Source organism: Eleginops maclovinus, chromosome 20 (genome assembly GCF_036324505.1).
Source record: "Eleginops maclovinus isolate JMC-PN-2008 ecotype Puerto Natales chromosome 20, JC_Emac_rtc_rv5, whole genome shotgun sequence".
Lineage (NCBI taxonomy): Eukaryota > Metazoa > Chordata > Actinopteri > Perciformes > Eleginopidae > Eleginops > Eleginops maclovinus.
Genome location: NC_086368.1, coordinates 9,333,808 through 9,355,432, shown reverse-complemented (window position 1 = coordinate 9,355,432; position 21,625 = coordinate 9,333,808). Strand labels below are relative to the sequence as shown.

The following is a 21,625-nucleotide window of genomic DNA, read 5'->3' as shown; positions in this document are numbered from 1 at the left end:
GAGTTTCAACTCCCTTCACTTTTAAAGTCTTCTGGGAAAAGCCACCAAGCGCACTTTCGTTGAGCGATTGGCTGAATAATGGAGGAGGATGATGTTCAAAGTTAGATGTGTCAGGGTGTCTTGTCACACTTTGCTGCTGGAGTTGTATTAACATTTTCTCAAACACAGAGTAGTTCTGCAAAACTAAACCTTCATGGTTGAGCTAAATGTTAGTGGGCAGACACAAAACTATGAGTCTGTAGCAAAAGAAAATCTGCAGAGGGGATAATTGGGGTTAGGCAATGTGACAATAAAAGGTACAGACCTGTAAGATTATATGAATCACCGGTAATCATTTTGTGGCTTTGTTTTTCATATATCTGGATTGTTCAGGCCATTATAAATGACATGTATACATAATGGCAACCCACTGCTCCTAACACAAGGCTGGGTCAAATGCAGAATTTAAATGTGCCCTCTGTGGGATGATTAAGGGTATATTCTATTCTATTCTATTATAACAAGGTAGGATGACTGCAGCATTGTTGTATTTGACTGTATTAGCTTTAGTTAGCTATACTTAATAAACCGGAAACTGAGTATAAGTAGTTAGTCTGTAACAAAAAGGGGGGGGCTGTATAATAACATATTCTAGATGTCCTCAAGATTTACCTACTAGACTTCTATTAAGGCATGGTGATATGGATTTATAAAAAATAATCTGTCCAAATTTGATACCACAATAAAGAAAATGATATAAATAATATTACTCCTATTCAAGGCAGTGAACTCTGAAGTCTTAAAGTGTTGCATTATGTCAGACAAATTTCTTCTAATATGTGAAATTAATCTTAAATGACTAATTTATGTAAATCATTGATTAAGATTAGCAAAGAATCATTCATTTGGATGTATGTGTTTTCACTGAGAGTTAAAACATGACAGTCATGTCTTACCTGCAATTTTTGTATCCAGCCATTATATATATTTTCATATAATCTGTAATCAGCACATTAAATCTCCCTCAGGAAATCAATCAAATTCATCTTGATACATGCAAGGTAACCTACATTTTCTAAAGCATTGTGGTCTTTGGTTCTATTTGATCTCACCCTCAATTATCTCCAAAGTAGCCCTGATGTAATATTAGAAATAAACATTTATTAACAACAAAAAAATCATTTAAGCATTTCATTTGCTGACATGAATTGGGCTCTGATGTGCTTCCCTGAATTTCTTGGGTTGCTATATTAATTATTTTTCATTCATCAAAGGTTATCATTTCAAAACCTCAAACAGTTTGATAATGATAGTCAATCAGGCATGACTCATTTCCTACTAAGGTCTGAGAGAAAACACAGAGAAGCGTCCAAAGATAACGCCCGTACCACTCAGGATCCATTACATTTTAGAATCAATACTTTCATAAATGCTTAATGGATAATTGTCAGTAGTATATTTTACTCTGATGGGTGATTTATGAAAGAGCTGAGCCCAGTCATGTGCATGAATATTTATGAGCACAAGAACAGATCACACAGGACTCGTACTGAAGTGCTGACCGGGCAAACTTCAGTTGGCCTCGCATCAATATCCAGCAGTCAGAAGTCTAATATTCCCAAAACACATTGATCATCAGTGTTGCTCGACACAGGAAAGTGTCCCAGCAGAAGAAACTCAGAGGCTTCCCCTGCCATACAATATTTTGTTTATTTTATGTCACAATGGTAGTTGTGATTTTGATGTATCTATAATTGTGTAGCTATCTCTTTTATTTGGATGTAAAAAAAACATGTTTATATTATTTTTGCATCAACATGATATGTCTGTATGTTAAATGCAGTTACATCAAAGACATTATATCATGGTAGGATTTGCGGCAGGATTGTTGTATTGGACTGTATTAGTTTTTGCTAAACATTCTAGAAAATGAGTATAAGTAGGTAGATGATGAAAACGCAGTGGGGACTGATTTTAAAACGTCCTCAAGATTGACCTGCTAGATCTCTATTATGGCTTGTGGATATGTATTCATTCAAAAGATAACAGTTCCTCTGCCCTTACAGAAGTATTTAGTGTACTTTGTCACAAATATGAGTTGTATTTCCCAACCAATGATTTTGCATCTCTACAGGACAGACAGAGTGAACGACAGAAAGACTCTCGTTTAAACCTCCGGCCTCCAAGCCAGTCTGCTACCTACGCCACTGTGTCCGCCTGGCATCACCAGCCCGAGAAGCTCATCCTGGACTCCTGTGGCTACGAGGCAACCGTAAGTCACTTTATTTGGACCAGAGGGCCTTTAGGGAGAACTTAGAGTGGAAGGGGGAGACAGAGGGGAAGACATTGTCTATATTGATCGACCCATATGTTGCTGTGGCTGCATATGGGCCGCCAGCTCTAACCACTGAGCTGTCCGGCGGCCCCGTAAGTCACTTTTTAATGTCTGCTTGGAGGCAGAGACACTGTTTCTATACAGTACAAATGGCAGAACTGCCTGCTATTGCATCAAATAGTTAGAATTTTATGTTCTGCATCTGGTGGTTCCATTATGTATTGTTGATTTGATATGTAGCGTGTGTTTGACTCTCTCCCAGTACCTAGGATCAATGATAATCAGGGATCTACGAGGGATTGAGTCCACACAAGATGCCTGTGCTAAAATTAGGGTGAGTATTTCTGAACAAACATGTGTTTTTTCTTCTCGTTTTATTTACTCTGAGGAACAACTGAACAAATAAAATAAAAGTGTTGAATGGACTGAAATAAATACTAATTTCACAAAAATGAAATGTCCAACATGAAATAACACAACTGACATTTACGTCTCCCTGTCTGAGCACTTCCTAAAATAATATTTATTACTATTACAGTGTTGCTAGAGCAAAATGCTTATCCCGTTGTTTTGACTCACTTTTTAATTGTGTCCATTGCAGAAATCAAAGGATTCAAGAAAGGGTCCAGTAGTCATACTGTCCATTACCTACAGAGGGGTCAAGTTCATCGACGCAGCCACGAAGGTAATGTGAAAGTGTGTGTGTGTGTGTGTGTGTGTGTGTGTGTGTGTGTGTGTGTGTGTGTGTGTGTGTGTGTGTGTGTGTGTGTGTGTGTGTGTGTGTGTGTGTGTGTGTGTGTGATTCAGTATGTATCGATCCGTCCGCAAACACTACAGTGGACTCGCTCAGTCTCCATTAGCACATGATTTCCAGTAGGTACTCACTTCCTGCCTTTCTCCATTAGACTATAGTTGCGGAGCATGAGATCAGGAACATTTCGTGCGCCGCCCAAGATCCGGATGACCTCTGCACTTTTGCTTACATTACCAAGGATCTGAAGAGTGGACACCACTTCTGTCACGTCTTCAGCACAGTAGAAGTGGTGAGTAATACAAGTGTGTCCTGTTAAAGCATGAACAGTGTAAACAAAATAGTGTTTTGCTTAATAATAAAAAATAGAACTGGAACTATTACGTATAATCAATGAAGGAAAACCATAAATCTTTACATAAATCTTGAGCTTTATATAAATTCCTTCTACAATCATTTTTAAAAAATAAAGTGCCATTTGTGGCTTATCTGGTATCCTGCAGTCAAACCACATGCTGCCTCCCGTGGACATTATTCCCTTGATTGATTCATCAAATGGCTTGATTGAAGATCCTCTCCCGCTATGCATGGCATTTTTATGTACACGCACAGATCTTGTTGTACCTCGTGTCTCAGCTTCTGTAAAGGTCAAAGACAGTCTTTTATCTTTGGCATGTGGGCCACTGTGAAGCATTTGAACTGAATTGTAATGATCAAAGTTTCCACTATTTTTGATCTTCACTCATTTGTAACACGACCGCTCCATATTGCAAATTATCTTTTACAAAACTGCTTTTGCTTTTCCCTGAAGATATGCATGATATTCAAACGAGCCAAAAGATAATTATACAGTTATTATCCGAAAAAATGTGAAGAGCAGCGCTTTTGTGTGACTTTTTTTGGTTTTTGGATGAAGCAGAACTAATCATTGAAAACAAGCATTTACAAAATAATGGTTACTCTAACCAAAACTTAGAGAGAGTCATAAGACATTACATTTCAATTTAGCGGTGGATTTGAATCATCTCATCTACTTAGCACAAAAAAACCTATACCAAATTTTGAGTCACAACCGTGAAAGTGTTAGGCTTTTAATCACTGTCGTTAGGGAAATTGATGCCGAGTCAAGAACAACAAATATCAACCAAAAATAAAGCCAAATTCTAAAACACTTTGCTAGCCATTTCTCTATAGTCTTCTTAAAGTTTCCCACTGCTTCAATGAGTTTCACACATAATTAAAGATAATTACATTCAATTTCAGCCAAGTATAAAAGGTATTCACACCCAATGAAGTATTGAATTTAAAAAGGATACTCTATTGAGCTGCCTCTTGTTGTGTAGTGGTGATTGTGTCTAAAAAACAACAGAATTCAGTTTAAATGTGTTGTAAAACCATAAGAAAACCAATAAGAAATGTTGTTCTGTGTTACGTAACAGCACCTTAAAATGTTACTGCTTAACTTTTATTAAAATGATTGCCCTAACTTTATTTTCGGTGTCCAATTTGATTTCCAACCACTTTTTAAAACAATATTCTTCTCACCCACACAGACACAGACATATGAGATCATCCTCACACTTGGGCAGGCGTTTGAGGTGGCCTATCAGATGGCAATGCAGTCAAGGGCAAGACACTACATCCCGCCTACATCTCTGACCTCGGAGGTCATAGAGACCAAAACCAGCCGACCCGTATCTCAGTCTTGGAACAGCATGCGGAGATCAGCAGTGAGTACCGCCCTACAACTCTTCAAGAAAAACACAGTGTGCGCTTGGTATCTGTGAGCGTGTGAGTGTGGAACTAGCTCTACTTGTTAATGGGACGGGGGAAGGGAACACAGGGTTGTACAATCATAATTAAAAATAGGTACGCAGGACTCATGACCGACTTTTTCCCCGAGACTTAATTCCCAACAGGCCACCTAGGGAGGAAGGTTTGCTGTGTGTTGTAGAAAGTGATGAGACATGAATTTACAATTTCATTTCGCCCACTCCTCAACGCTTTGTCACTCAGAACAGGTTTCTTTTTTTGTGAAACATGATGAATGAATATTTGAATTGGTTGCTTACAGGCGGGTATATGATTTCCTCGGGGACTGGCGTCCGTTGGTTGGACCTATCCGTTGCTCCTCACTATTGATCGAGCGTTTTGCGTACATTTTCACGTATTGCCTGTTAGCCGTGCATTGATGCTTTGACCTCTCAGGCTGCATACAACGAGCACTCAGTGATCAGAGCACTGCGCAGCCGGGAGCACGCTCACTGCTCGACCACATGCTTATGCATCGACACAATTCCCTACTACCTGCCTGTAAGGATAATATATGGAGCAATCACAGATCTGCACAAAGAGTCCCGCTGGTTGTTTAAATTTTAAGTGAGAGGGGGGAGACTCCTATCTGCTTCAATTTGTTTTAAGGGGTTTTTTATGGCTCTGTAATGGCTTCCAAATCAAACATTGGTTTGAACAGACTGTGACAGCCGCACTTGAAATGTTTCTCAAGGAGAGATTGACAGTAAAATACTCCCCTCTCTCGCACAGTGTGCATGCTGTTTGCACTGATAACCGTTTACAGATTTACCTCTAAAATTCCTCTCAGAGATTTATTTGCTAAAGAATAAACTGTTGTGTTGACTGGCTACTTGTGAAACAATCCAGTCACATGTTATCTTTCAATTCCATTCTTGCATCTCACGTATCTCATCTTGAATTATCTTGGCTGATATCCGTTGCCTTCATCGGAGGCAAGTTTATTTTTCCTGGGTAGGCGAAGGCATGGCCCACCCTTCCCTGCTTCTGATTGGCTTTGAAGTTGTTGCCTTTGTTATTTGGATTGTTTAGTGTTGGAGTGAGGAGGCTAAGGGTGCAAATATCATGGTAAGCCAATCAGACCAGGGGGGTCATCCCTTCGCCATCCAAGGAAAAACTAATTTGCACTACAGAAATATACAGTAGCTAGCTGATTAAGCTAGTGATAGCTCCATTAGATTACTGCCAAGAAAATACTGCATAACTTGATAGCTAAAAATATTTCTACTATTATATTCAACCCCAGAAAAAAATAAGAGACCGCTTCAGCATTATCATTTTCTCTTGTTTTATTCTTTATAGGTTTTTTAAAAATGATTATTGTATTCTATAAACTACTGACAACATTTCTCTGTGTTGGAATTCAACAGACACTGGAATGGCTGCCATACATGGAGAGCTCAATCAATCATTAAGATTAAGATTTAAGAAAAAAGTGGAGTGGTCTCTTAATATTTTCCAGAGCTGTATATTTGTTTTAAAGTGAAAAAGGATGTCACTTTTTTTAGGTTTTTCTAGGCAAAAAAAACTAATTAAAAATGGAAAAGTAAAAAAAACTTTGCAACAGATGACCAGCACATCTGCAGGATGTATTCTTCATCCCTGTCATGCGAGGACATGGACAAAATGGAATTATGAATTATTTAAGTCTTAACTTTCTAACTATGACTTAAGGAAGTTACACTAAGTCATTCTGACTGTGCTGCCAGTGGAGTCCCGTCCTGTACATTTTAGATGATTTAAATCTAGATTTTTAGCCTTGTTTTTGTCATCAACCACATTGCTTGTTGGGATAATCATAGTAAGTGTTTGAAATTGTCTTGTATTAGCCATGGACAAAATGGTAATTGACAAACATATTGTTGGTTGTAGTTTTTGTTCATGAAATTAACCCTGTCCTACACTGTGATTGTCCAGAGGAAAGCTTGGTAGACCTGCATTACGGTGGAAAAGATAAACAAACAATAAATGTTACTATTACAAGAACACAGGAAGTAAAAGTTTATATTTTGCCTTCTTTTAGCACAGATGATAAACTGCTACCACTAGATTTCTTCTCTGTTCGTTTGGTGCACTCAAATGCTCTGTCCCTCTTTACTCTCTCGTTTTTTTTAACATGTCTTTGTTCTTGTCTTCTTGGTCCTCCTGCCTCCCAGGGTGCCCCTTCGCTCGAATGCCGCTGCTGTCACTGTCACACGTGTACTACCCACCGTCCCTCCTTCCTCCCGTTGCACTCTGTTAGCCCCGGAGTCCAGGTCCTTCTCTTTCCTTTCCTCTATTCAACCTGTGATCACCAAACACATCTGCTTACACACCCTCCCCTCCCCTCTTTGGTTTGTATGGTCGTGGTGGTGCCGCGGCAGGCTTTGTCTCCTTGTTTCGTGGTTCTTAGTATTTCTTCCATTAACGTTCTCCTCATCCTTTTACTTTCCCATCTCTCATCTTCATCTCACATCTCAGGGTTGAAGATGCAATAAGTGGTTAAGAGAGGTGATCTACCTCCTCTAGATTAGCTTTTATTAGCACGGTTGTGTCAGTTAGGGTTTTAACAAGATGGTGGAAGTTGTCTTTGTGGAAGATGTTTTCCGTCACTTGTCATAGTTATATCTTTTTAAGACATGTTGTTTTCCATCAACAGGGAATCTTAACATTTAGAAAAACCTTCTTTAGATTACCATTAACCCTTTTAAAGTCATAATTAATCAGTGTTGATCATGTGTGTTTTGACCGCTTATATTCTGTTTGTTTGTCCCGCTGGTGTAGAGCACATGTTGCTTTTGAACTACTAATCAGTGTATATGTTTGACTCCCAGCGGCGGGTAGCTTGGGTTCAAAGAGTGTGTTTCCTGTCAGACATCCTCCATGTTGTGGATTGAGTGTCTGTGATTATAACACGATCACCGGACCCCACCTCTAATCCACGAGGACTTCTGTCAGTCAGTTTGGCGCTATGGCCTTCACTGCCGCCCCGTCTCACGCCCTCCTCCCTCCCTCCCCCCCTCCGGCAGATGGACCCCATGGAGATGGACGCAGACATGCACTCCCTGGGCAGCACCACCTGGCTCTTGGACCAGCGGGACTCCCACAGGCGCCCCGTCAGCACCAAGTACGAGACCACCATATTCTGAGGCCGGAACCCTGCAGCCGCCCCTCTGCACTCCCTCGTACTTTCCTCTCCCCCCTGCATCCGGGTCTTTATTTAACTCACACACACACTCATACATGCGAGCCCCGTGCCTTCTCACTGTGATGGTATAGCATCCCTCAGGGCGGCCTACTCCTGCACCCTCCTTTGCCCAGCCCAGCGACCCGCACCAACCTCTCTTTACCTGCAATGACAAAACACTCCCGCGGCTCCCCCGTGCCTCCCCCCTCGAGACCCCCTCCGGCAGCCTCCCTCGCCTGTTGCTGCTGCAGCCGATGGCGGAGGATCCTGGACTGATCTAATTTTACAGTGGGCCTGCTCTCTCAACCAAACTGCCTCTTCCTCCTCATCTCCTCCTCCTGGCAACTTGATCTGCCTCCAAACCCCAGATAGCTCCCAGAGGTTGCATCTTTATTGTTCTGCTTCTTTCACACCATTATTTATAACTGATTCTCTGCCGGTGATCATATTTTTTTGCTTTGTATGTAGATTAACATTGCGTTTGTTAGATTTACAGAAATGGTAAACTTAATGATATTGGGTAAGCTAAAAACGGATACCCAAACAGCCAGTGTGTTTAGCTGTTAGAGGAAACATTTTGGCAAACGCACCTAATTGTTTTCTTGCAGAGAGTTAGGTAAGAATATTGATGCCACTCAAAGGTCTGTACCGTAGATATGAAGCTGCAGCCCACAGCCAGCTAATGTAGTGAAACATAAAGACTGAGAAAGCTAACGTGGCTCTAACGTAGGGGTGTCCAAACTACGGCCCAGGGGCCCAATGCAGCAGGATGTCACACCCCTGCTCTAACCAAAGGCTCATCAAATATAGGTTTTAATAAACTTAAGGCTCATATATATTCACTCCTGTACAAGGACCATAATCAGTTATTTGATATCCATAAACTCATAACAAGTTGAATATCAAAGGTGTGCCTATGTACAGTATAAAGTATAACACATATTTCATATGGAAGCATATTAATTTAAAAATACTGACCTTGACAATCCAATTTTCCATGTGATTTCGTAGTTGTATTGATATAAATTGCCTCTAGACTATATTACGTATAATACGGTGTCTTTGGGAACAAATGGGTTTTAAAAGAGGAAGCATTTATTTAGCTAAGCTTTAGAGATGGTGGATTTATTTATTTTCTAACCAGGCTAGCCGTCCTCATTAGATTCAATTCGCTGTGCTAACCTAAGCTAGCTGGCTGCAAGCATTGCTTCATATTAACCATACAGGCGTTTGAGTGGTTTCAATATTTTCTAACTCCAACTTTAACGTGTTCTTTTGAAACGGTTTATTCTGTAAAAAAAATATATATATATTATATTTTTTAAAGTTACATTTTTTACATCATCTTTCATTTCAACATTTCTGAATTGTTTTTGTGGTTTTGCCTCACAGACGATTATATATATTTATTTTTTTTCCTTTCTCCATCTTTAGCCTGTCCTGTCTTACCAGGCATCTACCACTGTGAGGCACTGTGAGGAGGTTGCTTTGCTAAGCATGGGATGAAAGGACATTTAAATAAGTGAAAACACAAAACAGCAACATGCAGCAAACAACCTGTTTGTTTTTCTACGCATTTGTACAATACTCATAACACCACGATGGATTGGTCGTGAACCTATCACGGATGATGTCTGAACTCAAACGGACCAAGAACTGAACCCTTATACACACACACACACACACACACACACACACACACACACACACACACACACACACACACAGGAACTTTCCTACGCTTTACCGAGGACAACAGCCTTACGTCATTTAGGTTATCTATAATCAACTAAAGCCCCCGCCCTCGCCGAATATCATCACTACCCGACAACTGCACGCCTCCCCCTGCTTTTCAAAGACTGGAAAGAAGACACTCCTGATTTCCCGGTGTCTTTATTGACTGACCGTGCGAACGACGCTCTTGCGATGGTACAGTTCTGTTCAGATGAGTTGTAGCTCTGACCTTTGACTGCCCTACCTGCAGCCTCTCAGCATTCATGGTAGCACCGAGAGACTGCTTTAATCACGGTATCTTCTTCTTTGTCAATTTAAAAAATAATAATAACACTGTGTTGAATCGTGGCACTATCCCTTTTAATACCTTCTTTTGGTGCATATAGGACATATAACGTGCATTTTGTGATACTTTTTGATAGAACGGGGATGATTGAAAGGAAAGAGTGACTTAAGGATCAGGAAGGATCCAATCATTGAAACACACCACGAAAAAAAAAAAAAAACATGCATATTGAGCGAACTGACATTAAATCTCACAATTTTGGTAATCTCATCCAAAGGAGAAGTCCTCCAATTTTCCCATTTGTATTTCCATAAGCCTGGAGCACAATTTGGCGCACATTTCCTAACATAGCATCCTATTATCATGATTACAAGGGTAGCTATCCGTGCTGTTTCACACCAAGTTTAGAATTAGGTACAGTACATGCAAAGTAGCCTATGTCACTTGAAGATAAACGGCAGTGAAAAGATTTAAATCCACTACAATAAAAAAGAGCCAAAAGTGTTGCTCTGGTGTTGTGGTAATGGCAATGGATTTTTAATGCTGAGAACATGACACCGTTTTTTGTGTTAAAAAAAAGAAAGAATTTCTCTCCTGCACTGTGACTCAAAATGCTCGTTGCGGAGTTGAGGCGTGTCTGTGGGTCCTCCCCTGTGTGCACTTCCTGCTGTATGCCTTGTCTCTGTCTGTCCTCATGGGAGTTTGGACTGCTGCTGTTTACATCCCCGTCCACTGTCCTTGTTTCTGTGTGCTGCAGGAAATGTGAGGCACTGAGCTCGTCTCCACTGACTGTTAATACGGTCTGTGTGCGGCGCCACTCTGTTCTGACTGTTAGCTTCCACTGACGATGCATGCTGGCAGTGTTTCTGTGTTCCTGATGCACTTGGCCTGAGCAGTCTGTATGTACTGTAGCTGTGTCTCGTCTCTCCTCGCTCGTCTCGCCATTTGCTTTTTATGTTCCCTCCTCTCATCCCCATCACCCCCCATGTATCCACTGTCCTCCCAACACTTTGTATGTTTCTTCCATTTTGTGTCACCAAGACAACCTGCTCTAGTATGGATGAAAGAAAAAGGCATTACAATTTAATGAGCAGCAGCTATTTAAAGCAAGTTTTGGTGGCATGATTTTGGCTGTGCATGTACCAGTCTTCTTTAACATCAATGTTTTCCTTGTGTAGCTCACCCCAGCGTTCAAGTTTCCGGATACCAAGCTGTGAGTTGAAGGGGAGCAGCCGATGTGAGTGTGTGTGTGTTGTTGTTAGAGGGAAGAGCGGAGGGAAAAGAGGTAGAGAGGACATGAGAGGTAAGCCTAATGCAACGCGCAGGGCCAAACAGCGCTACTCTGACATTTACATTTATCCCCTGCTCCTCCACCGCCCCCCATATCAATCCCAACACACAGACAGAAGGTAACCCCCACCCCTACACATCACCGGCTACACGGGACCCGTATCACTCCTGTCTCGAGTAATCAGAAAGGGTCAGTCTATTTCCTGGCCTCCATGTGACTTTCTGATCTCGTCATGTAGGTACTGTTATGTTTAGAGCACTGTAGACCATTAATGATATAGAGCATTAATGAGCATTTCTATTGATTCAGGTCTATTGGAGATAGAAACTGTGGGAGTTATTAAGGATAAACAGAAATGTAACGACGTGTAGAGAAAAAAAAAACAAAAAACTGTACCAGCATACAATGCTTTGCCCATGTTTGTGGACGGAGTATGGTTTGTCAATGAAAATGTGATACTGTTTCAAATTTCAAAGCAATATTATATTAATGAAAGATTAAATAATACAATGACAAAACAAACCCTCTCACGTCTGTCGTCAGCTTTGATTCTGTTTTATGGTTTATAAAGTCCACCACAAAAGGAAACATAACACTGTTTGAAAGGTAAAGTTATAAATGTACAAACATGTTTGGTAATTATTGAACAATTATACTTTCAGTGTTTCCCCTGCTGAAGGAATTAGTAGAAAATTAAATGTATAACGCCAACAAACAATTAGTCTACATGGATGCCTCGCATGGGTTAGATTACACATGGAGAAACTGAAATGTTGCCTTTAATTAAATGTTTTATGTAACTTAATTGAAAGCAATAACATTACATTTAAAATAAAAACATTAATATTATTGTTTCAAACCAACCTAATAAAGTCAACGCACAACGGTACAGCTTCTTCAGTGCATTTAAGTCACAAAGCTAAGCTTCTGATTGTGGCATGGTGTTTATGCTGGGTTGATGGTATTTTCAGAATCCTCAAACCATTTAAATGTATGGTAACTTTTTCTGCTTGAAATGGCTATACCTGTGTTTTATATTTTGTTGAGCTGTCGACTAACATAATCCTAACTGTTACCAATTATGTTTCTAAACCTAGAGAAATCCCTTATTTTAATCAATGTAATAGTCCATTTCATTCGTTCTCCTGTACTCACAACATATGCTTGTTCAGCGTATACTGTATAACTTTGTAGTTGTCTGCTCAAAGTCATATTTTTTTTTCAAACTATTTAAAGCCACATTTTTATCAAAGAAACACTGATTTCCAGCATCTTAAATAACTCAACTCAATCATTTAAAAAGAACAGGTTTCCAAGGGAGTGACATGCAGCTGAGTTTGTCTGCTTTTGGTTTCAGGTTTGCCCTTTGTGTATCCAGTAATTGTAGTCCAGTTGTTACTCATCTTGTTTCACTCAATCTGATTCCTTAATGTTTTGTGCGACCAAATGTGTGGTTGAGATGCATCAATCAATGCAATAATAGTTAAGATCATGCTTAGATTTATAGTATTTTGTATAAACACCTGAGAAATATAATAATATATATTTAGTTTTCTGCTTCAGACTGTATGTGTTTTTGCTTTAAACACTCATTCACAGTATTAACACTCGGTAGCAAAGAATTCAAACAGCACCTCATGCTAAGGTTCACCAGGGGGGCCCTGGGTCGCCTTCAGCTTAATGTGATTGGTCTCAGCCTCTCCTGGGGGAACAGCAGTCCGAAGATGTTCCTGTTGAAGTGGACAATTCGCCCAAAGGCCGTCCCCAGCTCTGTGAGCTCTGTGCTCACCAGCCCGAGGGGAGCAGGCAGCTCTGGACTCGCTTTGGTGGGACCGCCCTGCAGCGTGGCCCTGAGGAAGCCCTATACCCTCTCTCCTTTTGGACAGAGGGAGGGGGGAGAGAGCAGAAGGGAAGGAAGGTTGTCTCTCTGCAGCAGCAGCAGCAGCAGCACACAGTCTTACAGAAAACCCATGTGGACATGTGATCACCCAAACTAAATGACATTATGCCGCATGTTTTTTCCTATGGATTAAAATATACGTTAACATCCTGCACTATTCTGTGAATATTTCTCTAAATAGTTTAGTAATAATCCTCTGATTTCAGCTCTTGCTGGTTTTCGCTCTCATTTTTAAGTGCAAACTTAATCATTCTTTGGTGTTTGTGAGACCGATCATTGTGAGGACGTAAGCAGCCATCGATGGTGGAAAAAAAAATCAGAAAATTGTCTTGCAAGGCCTGTTTCTCTTGTCAAGTAAAATTTATGCATCCCCAAACTAATAATTTCCGAAACCCCGCCTTAAATTACACTTATTACAACAAATAACCAATATGCAACTATCCCAGTACTTGAAAACTTAAATTTTCATTTTCCATAATTTGTGCTTCAATTAGTCATATTTGTTGTGCTCAGCCTGACCTATGAGAGTGCGGACAGGATGCTTCCACAGCTCAGAGATCTGTCCTCTCAGCAGATCCTGAGTCTCCTGAGGCGGCGCTCCCCCCTGGCCGTCTCCCCGAGCCCCAGCAGCGCCCCCCTTAGGTCGGCTTCCCTGTGGCTCCAGTAAGCAAGAGAAATTATCATCAGGATCATTAGAGGTGAATTGAATCAGGCCTATAGGTTTATCCAGTTGATATATAAGGGTTTTTATTATGTCTCTCAGGTGAAATAGATGAAGTAACAGGGTATATACAGAGATTCTTAAGTTGAATTTACTACCTTTTACTACCTCTTTTACTACCTTCAATTTTTTTTTTACTACCAGCACGACTTCAAGCTGCAACTGTAGCAGCGTAAAGTGTGAAGTAAAGTGACGCGTAAAGTAATGAAATATCTTTCCAAAACGAATTAATAACATATTTCATCACAATTTAACAGGGTAATTATAACTTCCACCACTGGACACAAAAACTGGCCCACACACACACACACACACACACACACACACACACACACACACACACACACACACATAGAGAGAGAGAGCGAGAGACTCTGTAGGTGTATGTGAGTGTCTGTTTGTTTGAGCAAGCTAGTGAGCTACATTTAAGTAAGAAGGAACTCTACCATAGGAGTTGGATTAATCAAGATGACACAACAGGCCTTGGTCCATAGTTTTTACTCAAAATGTCAAAAAGTAACAATTGCATAACAAAAACTAATTTCAAGTGGTTAAATTAGGGCCTTGAAAAAAAAGAATAAACTAGATAATAATAAAGTGCAACTTTCACTGTAATTACAATATCTTATTAACAAAGAAATAACTTTAACTTCAACTGGACGCAAAAACTGTCCGAGAGAGAGAGAGAGAGAACTTAAACAACAGTTAGCCAGCAGGGTCACAAGTGCCTCAACTGTGTGGCCTTTTCTTCAATCATTTTATCCACTTGGAGAAGTTCTGCTTTTTTTCCCCTGTGTCTTCTCCGAAAAGTGTTTGATTTTGTGATGAGCTCAGCCATCTTTGTTCCTGCCTTTCCCTCGGCCATCTCTGCATATTTGTCGGCGTCATTTTGGAGTGAATGGCACACACTGTGGAGTACCTGCCGCCGGTTCCGGAGGTCCTCCAGCTCTTTCTCTGCTGCTTTCCTCTTCAGCTCCTGTGTGGCATTCTCCTTTTTTTTCCGCTCACTATCAAGGTATAGCCTGTATTGTGACCTCGATGAAGCAGCAGAGGCCAGGAGCTCCTTGGTCAGAGGAACTTTCAGAACGCCGCCACAGACAATTACCTTATCGCAGATTAATCTGAGGGCTTCGAGAGATTCATCACGGAGGTTGCACGTTTCTACCTCCTTATTTACTGAGAAGCCTCTCTCCACTGTGGCTTGTCCATGGGACAGGAGGAGAGCACTTTGGCAGAACTTTAGCAGGTCAGGGTGGGACGTGCAGAGTTTGGAGTGGAGAAAGACATCCAGACGCTGCCTCAGGGGTTGGAAGGAAACAAATTCTTCTTCTCTGCCCACGACCGAGAGAAAGGATGTGAATTGCTGAATGATGACATCACCTGCAACATTGATACGAAAATTAAGATATATTAATTTCATTAACACATTCCAGTCAACTGCTTCACCATCCATTCGACAAAAGTACATACAGTACATCGTAGATACACATAATAGTATCTGTAGCAGTGGTTCTCAACCTGGGGGCACGGAGGTCTTGTCTAAATTACAAATTGATACAATTGCGCGTCGGTGACTTGTTTAGCTGAATCTGCTTGCAAGGTGCCAAAACACCTTCTACATCAAACAGATAGAGTAAAATCACATAACTCACAAGAACACTGGATGCGGCTATCAAAAAAGAAAAGAAAAGTAGAATAATTTGAGTGCTTGAAATCATGCATTGACATCAAGGTTGGTGGGGGGGGACAATATTCTAACCTTTGAAAGGGGGGCTCAACTTGCAAAAGGTTGAGAACCCCTGATATAGAGAGCTATGAGAGCATAAAGTTTAATTTTGTAAAAGCAAGACACTTTCACACCTGTCACAGTAAATAAGCAGAAAACCACAAAAGAGATTCCACGCACAAGACCTTAATCAATTTGAATAACTTATCCACTTCTACTGTCCCTATAAAATATGTTCTTACCAGCTGCAATGCCACCTGCCAGCTGCTGCCCCTGGATGAAAGCCTGCACTAATGACTTCATCTGTAGGATGCACCACTCTGGATCCCTGGCCATCCTTGTGGGATCCAAACAGGTGATCTGCCTATCTATGGGGAATTTCAATGGCGATTTCTCCTGCAGTTTCTTTACGATCTTAATCAGACCCTGCAAACACTCTTTTCTGAGGTGGAGTACAGAGAGTTCACCTATCTTTGATCCTGGTTTGCCCAGGAGTGCCTATTAAGGAACATTCATGTCAATGCTTTCTTTGAAAGGAAATGTTTACATAACTTATTGTGATGATAATATTAATACTGAACAAATTGTATTTGCTAGTTGATTTGTGCAAGCATCATAATTCACAAATTCACCCCGCAAAACAAATAAACAACAATAAAATTACCTTGATGGCAGATTCAGCCCCCAAGCCTATATCTACCCTTTTGAGGGAGACCCAGTTCTTCTCCTCAGAGATGTCCAATTTAATCAGCTGCAGGGGGGTTTGGTCCTGTAGGAGTTCCCTTTTGATGAACCGCCGCAGTAAACTCTGATGATGACAACAACAACAAGAAGATAGTTACCCAGACATTCATATACATTAATATAGGTTTACATTCAAATTAATGAATCAAAATCTTTACAGTGATACTTACCAACAGGAGCTCAGTTAAATCTTCTGCCAAAAAAGGCAACACTGGCTCGTCTGTTTGGTACTTCTTGAGAAATGGGTTAAAACTTCTCGCAATGGCGAGGAAGAATTGAAGCTTTGGGATTAAGAGTGGATCCCCTTGTGCTGCCAGGATGGCATCATAAGAGGCCGTGTTTGGTTTTGTGACCTTCTTATCCTCAACAGCATTGACAAACTTCTGAATCATGGTCCAAACTTCCAGGACTCTCTCTGCAACCGGCACATTTTCCACCCATCTGTGGCCGCAGAAAGAGAGGGGAAAGCAGGACGACCCGGTGATGTTGGTGTAGTCCTCTCTCCGGGCAGGAACGTTGTGGAAGAGGTAATGGAGAGCGCGCAGGAGTTTGTCAATTTGCCAGCCTGTAAAGCCTGCCTTCATGGCATTGTGGAGGGTATGGAGTCCACAGCTCCCAACCATCAGGACTTGAGCACCTCCATGCAGCTCAGCATGTTCCTTTTGAAGGAGATCCAGGAGTTTGAAATTTACATTTGGGCCATCCATTCCTACTGAGAGAAGCTGCCTCATGTTGAGTTTTGCAACACATTCCTGTGAATTGTCACACAGAAGTTAATGCATTGCTTAAGTAAACCACATTCAATACACATCAGAAGGTAATACTGTATATGCTTCAAATCAAACATTTAGCTTTATTATCCTAAAGTAAAACATGAGTCAGGTCTTGGGATACATTTCACAGTGATAGATATTAGGCCTATGTCAAGGACTGCTTTGTCAAAGTTAGATCATTGGTTCTCCAAATGTGGCTCACTATAATAAACTAAATCCCTATAATATAGGTTTGGCTTTATCAGAGCCATGCTCAACCTTCAGATTAAGGGTGAATTGCCACTCCGAGCACACTCTGAAACGTTTTAACAGTTCGGAAATTCACGGCCAGAAGAACGCTCGTCTTTTTCAAACTCAGAGCGCGATTCTATTTTTCAGAGCGTCAGATTGAATTTACGAACGAACGAACGAATTTAAGCATAACGGCTAACACTTTGACCTACAGTCTTGTGACGTCTGGTCACCCTAAGCTTTGTTGGCTGATACATCTTTTTAATTGCATACATTTTACAATATTATATTACAGAAATTCAACAGTAAGCTAAATAAATACAATTATCAAAAATCCATGAAAATGTGCAAACAATCTCCCCTATGTAACCAATAAGTATAATAGGAAAATAAACTTACTTTGATGTGCTGCAACAGATCGTCAGCTCTCCCATGTCCCAGGAATTGTGAGCCAAAATACCTCGAGCGTACACAACCATCCTCCAAAAAACGAATGTGTATGTCCATTTGTTTTTTCTTTGACGATTGATTGAGGCTCTCATCGAACATAAGGACGTACGGTCCGGCATTATTTATGGCCTCAACCAGTTGCCTCTTAAAATAGGGTGCGATGCCAAATTTTATTATGTACCCGGTTTTATCCTTGCCCAAAGCGAAGGATTTGGCGATTTCGGAGTCCGGGAACATATTTCTGAACAGCTCTCCTATGCCTTCGTTCGAGTTGAACGAGTGGTGTTTCATTGCTACATCTAAACACCACAGTACCTCAGCCTGCAAGGTAGAGGTGGTAGTGCCTAGCGTCTGCCTCTGACCGTCTGTCGTGCACCTGTTGCTGGTGGTAGGACTACTGGCAGGGTATTGCAGGGGGAGAGCAAGCGAGGTTGAGGGAGCAGTGGAGGTTGAAGGAGCAGTTGAGGTTGAGGGCGTCGATGTAGCCGTTGTGCCAGTGTAAAACAGTGACAGCGGTAGCTGAGCGTTACGTCCACGCATCCTAGCTTGGTGGCTACTTGATAGCATGTGCGATTTCACCGCCTTCACCCCCATCCAGGTAATGCTTATCGTCTTCTTGCAGACGTTGCAATAAGCCTCTTGGCTGTTGCCAACTACTGGCCTAAGCCATTCTTTAAACAACGATTCCTCCAGCCAGAGGTCCGAAAATTTGCATTTGCCCATGTCTTAACTGGCGAACTCGCGAAGAGGTTTGACAGCAAGCTAGCCGGGTACCTAAAATGATTTTTTTTTTTTTTAAAATCAATATGTTTATATTGGATTATCTCCGTTAATATTGGTAGTAAATGAAGTAGCGTAATTGGAAGTTAGTCTTAACTAAGTTTGTTGTAGAACAGATAACAAGAATAAGAAACTCGAACAAGATCGGAATAATACTGTAGGTTATATAAGGAAAGACCCATTGCTTGAGGCATTTAGTGTCTTAGAGTCCCTCCAGATTTCTCAGTCATCAGCCACCGGACCAGGGCGGGCTGCAGTCACTACAGGATATCCTCTAACCACGGCCAGCATGTCTTCAATGTCCGTACGCTCTTCATCGGTTCGCCCGGTGGCCAAGTCGGGTCCTTCATGCGCCTCAATATATCCCTGTATCGTACCTAAAATGATTGAGGGAGTGCGCGAGGTACATGTGACATCATTGAATAGCCGCGAAAATGTTGTTGGACTTAGCAACAATAACTAAGGGGGGCGTGGCTTGGCGAACTTCAGCACCCCCTGCTCAAAATTACTTCCCGCGGCCCTGCTACTTGCAACATGAAAATAAATCCACGCAAGTTTAGTAATTTAAGGAGATAGGCCTGCACGTAAATTACACAAATAGAAAAAATCATACGCCCAGCTGGATTGGTGTTCGAAAATTTACTACCTCGTCAGATGACGTTTACTACTTTTCACTACTTTTTACCGGCCTTAATTCGGCCTAATTTCATTTACTACCTTTTACTACCTTTCACTACCCCGCGGCAACCCTGAGTAAACTAACATTTTGGTGAAGGGTTAGCGAAGTGGCTTGTGTTACATTTATTGTGGCTCGGAGGGCGAGCAGGGCTTCATATCACACGCCGCTGTTCCACATTTATCCACTAATCATGACGAGGCTTCTCTTGAACAGAAAGAATGAGGTTAGCTGAATCTGTTCTGACAGGCTACTTTTCCTCCTGTCACCTCCATTGGTTTCCTTCTCATACGATACCTTTTCCCCGTGACAGCCAGTACATGTGTCACCAAATCCTCCTCTTACCTGGTGTGACTGCCCTCCAGCAGCGCCCTGACGGACTGCCTGAGTTTGCCCACAAACCCCTGCAGGGAGAAAATGGCTGTCCCACACTGAGCGGTGGTCAGAAGCAGCAGCCTCCAGGACCGACGGCTGCAGACGTTGGGCCAGAGTGCCGAGGCGGATACAGTCCATCAGTACTGCCTGTGTGTGCAGGTCGGGTCAGGGGCAAGGGCGGATCTAGAAAAATATGCAAGGGGTGGCAAGAGGGTGGCAGGAGATTTTGACGGGTGGCATCCCCCATCAGAAGTATATGCTTATAACAGCTGAATGCAGCGATTACCATGTTGTTCAGCAAAACGCCTCACAAACTTATTTAGATCCAAAGCTTTAGAGCATTTTGATTCAATGCTGAGTACAGCCAAACTTGACAGTCTCTTCTCTGTCATTGTAGGCCGCAAATAACTCTTAATGATCCTAAGAGTTGAGAAACTTCTTTCACAGGATGCACTGCTCACAGGTAAAACTCATAAAAAACATCTTGGTATGGGTCCAAAAATTTAGCAAAGTCCATCAGAGTGGTACTCTCCTTTTCCTTCTTCTTCCTTTTCTAGTACTCTCCTTGTCTGATATAACCCGTGTTTAAGATCCTCAATATTTGAATCATAGGCATCAGCCGATAAAATAACAGCCTCCTCTCTCAAAAAAGTAGTACTCGACGGATTTAGTGCCTGGACACCCTGCATTATGTTGCAATTTGTGTTGGAAAATCGTCTTTCTATTTCTCCAATCATGTCATCATAAGTGGATAGTACACATTGACGCAAAAAGAGTGTTTGCTATCTGGAACTACATGCTGTCCCAAAGTGGAAGGGATGACACAACCTTGAAGGGTCCTCGTCGTCTGTCTTAACCTCTTTGGCTTTCACTGAGCTGTATCAATGCTACTTCTTTCATACAAATCAAGCGTTTCACTCCACACTATTGTACCAATGTCTTTTTAAGTGCTTCAGCTAGTTCAACGGCCTTAGCATAGTCCAATGTTTTAGGCTGGAGCATGTCTGACAAAAATGTAGAGTCGCTCAAGACCTTTCGGAACAGTACAAGGTATCCAACAAAATTCAGATCAATCTGTGCCAATATCCCCCTAGCTTCAACAGCTCTTTGTGGATGGTTCTCAGAGGCAATCTCTTCAAGCAGCTGTACTATTGCAGGTAACCTATCCATAACATTGCGACATACCTGCAGGCCCAACATGTATCACTAAGCCTTTGGCGTTCCCTTGGTGCACCGTCAAACATCTTCCACTGCACTTCCAGCCATTTGTTGTGTACATAAGACCCAGATATGAACACATACATTTGTTCCAACAATGAGAAGAAGTTTCCCGCATCTGTTACACTTTTGACAGAGTCTATTATGACTAACTTTAAGCAGTGTGCACTGCAATGCACATAGAAAGCATTTTTGGCTACTTCTTTTATTTTCGCTTGGACACCAGCATGTGCCCTGCTCATCACTGCAGCGCCATCATAGCCCTGGCCTACAAGGTTCTGTTTATACTCCAGCCCATGTTTCTCACAAATAATCTTACCACTTAATGCAGCAGCATCCAGGCATTTTGCCACTTCAAACTCCAGAAAGCTCTTGTGAACTACACCATTGTAATAGTATCTCAGAACAAATGAAATGTGCTCTTTTTTCTGGACATCTTTAGTTTCATCTACAATAACTGCAAACTGCCTGCTCTTTTTAACCTCTTAAATGATTTATTCCTTAACCATTGCAGCCAAACATTCCAGTATCTCATTTTGGATTGTTTTACTGGTGTATGTGGCATTTTTAGCTTGCTGTTCAAGTCTTTTTTTAATTATAGGATCATGGTTTCCCAGCAAATCTAACATAGCTAAAAAAAACTTCCTTTTTTTCCTGAGTCAGGCGTTTCCCTGTGA

General features: G+C 41.4%; 2 protein-coding genes across 6 annotated transcripts in view; one reads left to right on the top strand and one right to left on the bottom strand.

Annotated features, from left to right (window-relative positions):
- The window catches only part of anks1ab (ankyrin repeat and sterile alpha motif domain containing 1Ab), a 40,039-nt gene extending 28,163 nt beyond the window's left edge, over positions 1–11,876 (top strand). The window contains exons 8-14 of one of the 5 annotated variants that reach the window (XR_010168291.1): positions 2,114–2,251; positions 2,577–2,648; positions 2,916–2,999; positions 3,220–3,357; positions 4,619–4,795; positions 7,886–8,424; positions 9,478–11,876. Coding sequence is in view for 4 of the 5 variants with exons in the window: in XM_063912027.1 (XP_063768097.1) it covers positions 2,114–2,251; positions 2,577–2,648; positions 2,916–2,999; positions 3,220–3,357; positions 4,619–4,795; positions 7,886–7,983; positions 9,478–9,511 (741 nt within the window). In the remaining variant the exon portion in view is untranslated. Of the gene's footprint in view, positions 1–2,113; positions 2,252–2,576; positions 2,649–2,915; positions 3,000–3,219; positions 3,358–4,618; positions 4,796–6,247; positions 6,863–7,885; positions 8,425–9,477 lie in introns of those variants that run through there. The other 4 variants (XM_063912027.1, XM_063912030.1, XM_063912028.1 and 1 more) reach the window with 4 other exon arrangements.
- Positions 11,877–14,457: 2,581 nt separating this feature from the next.
- LOC134882380 (uncharacterized) lies at positions 14,458–18,235 on the bottom strand. Its single transcript, XM_063910027.1, has 4 exons — positions 17,849–18,235; positions 16,616–17,197; positions 16,366–16,509; positions 14,458–15,355 (listed from the first exon to the last, which is right to left on the bottom strand). Exons 1-4 carry the CDS (start codon positions 18,188–18,190, stop codon positions 15,275–15,277), a joined length of 1,149 nt encoding a protein of 382 aa, XP_063766097.1. The 5' UTR covers positions 18,191–18,235; the 3' UTR covers positions 14,458–15,274.
- Between the last annotated feature and the right edge of the window lie 3,390 nt (positions 18,236–21,625).

Coding starts and splice junctions, on each gene's coding strand:
- LOC134882380 (XM_063910027.1), bottom strand. CDS start 18,190: ATGAAACACCACTCGTTCAACTCGAACGAAGGCATAGGAGAGCTGTTC. Junction 17,198..17,848: donor ATCTGTTGCAGCACATCAAA/GTAAGTTTATTT, acceptor GACAATTCACAG/GAATGTGTTGCAAAACTCAA. Junction 15,356..16,365: donor GGGCTGAATCTGCCATCAAG/GTAATTTTATTG, acceptor TCAATGTTGCAG/GTGATGTCATCATTCAGCAA.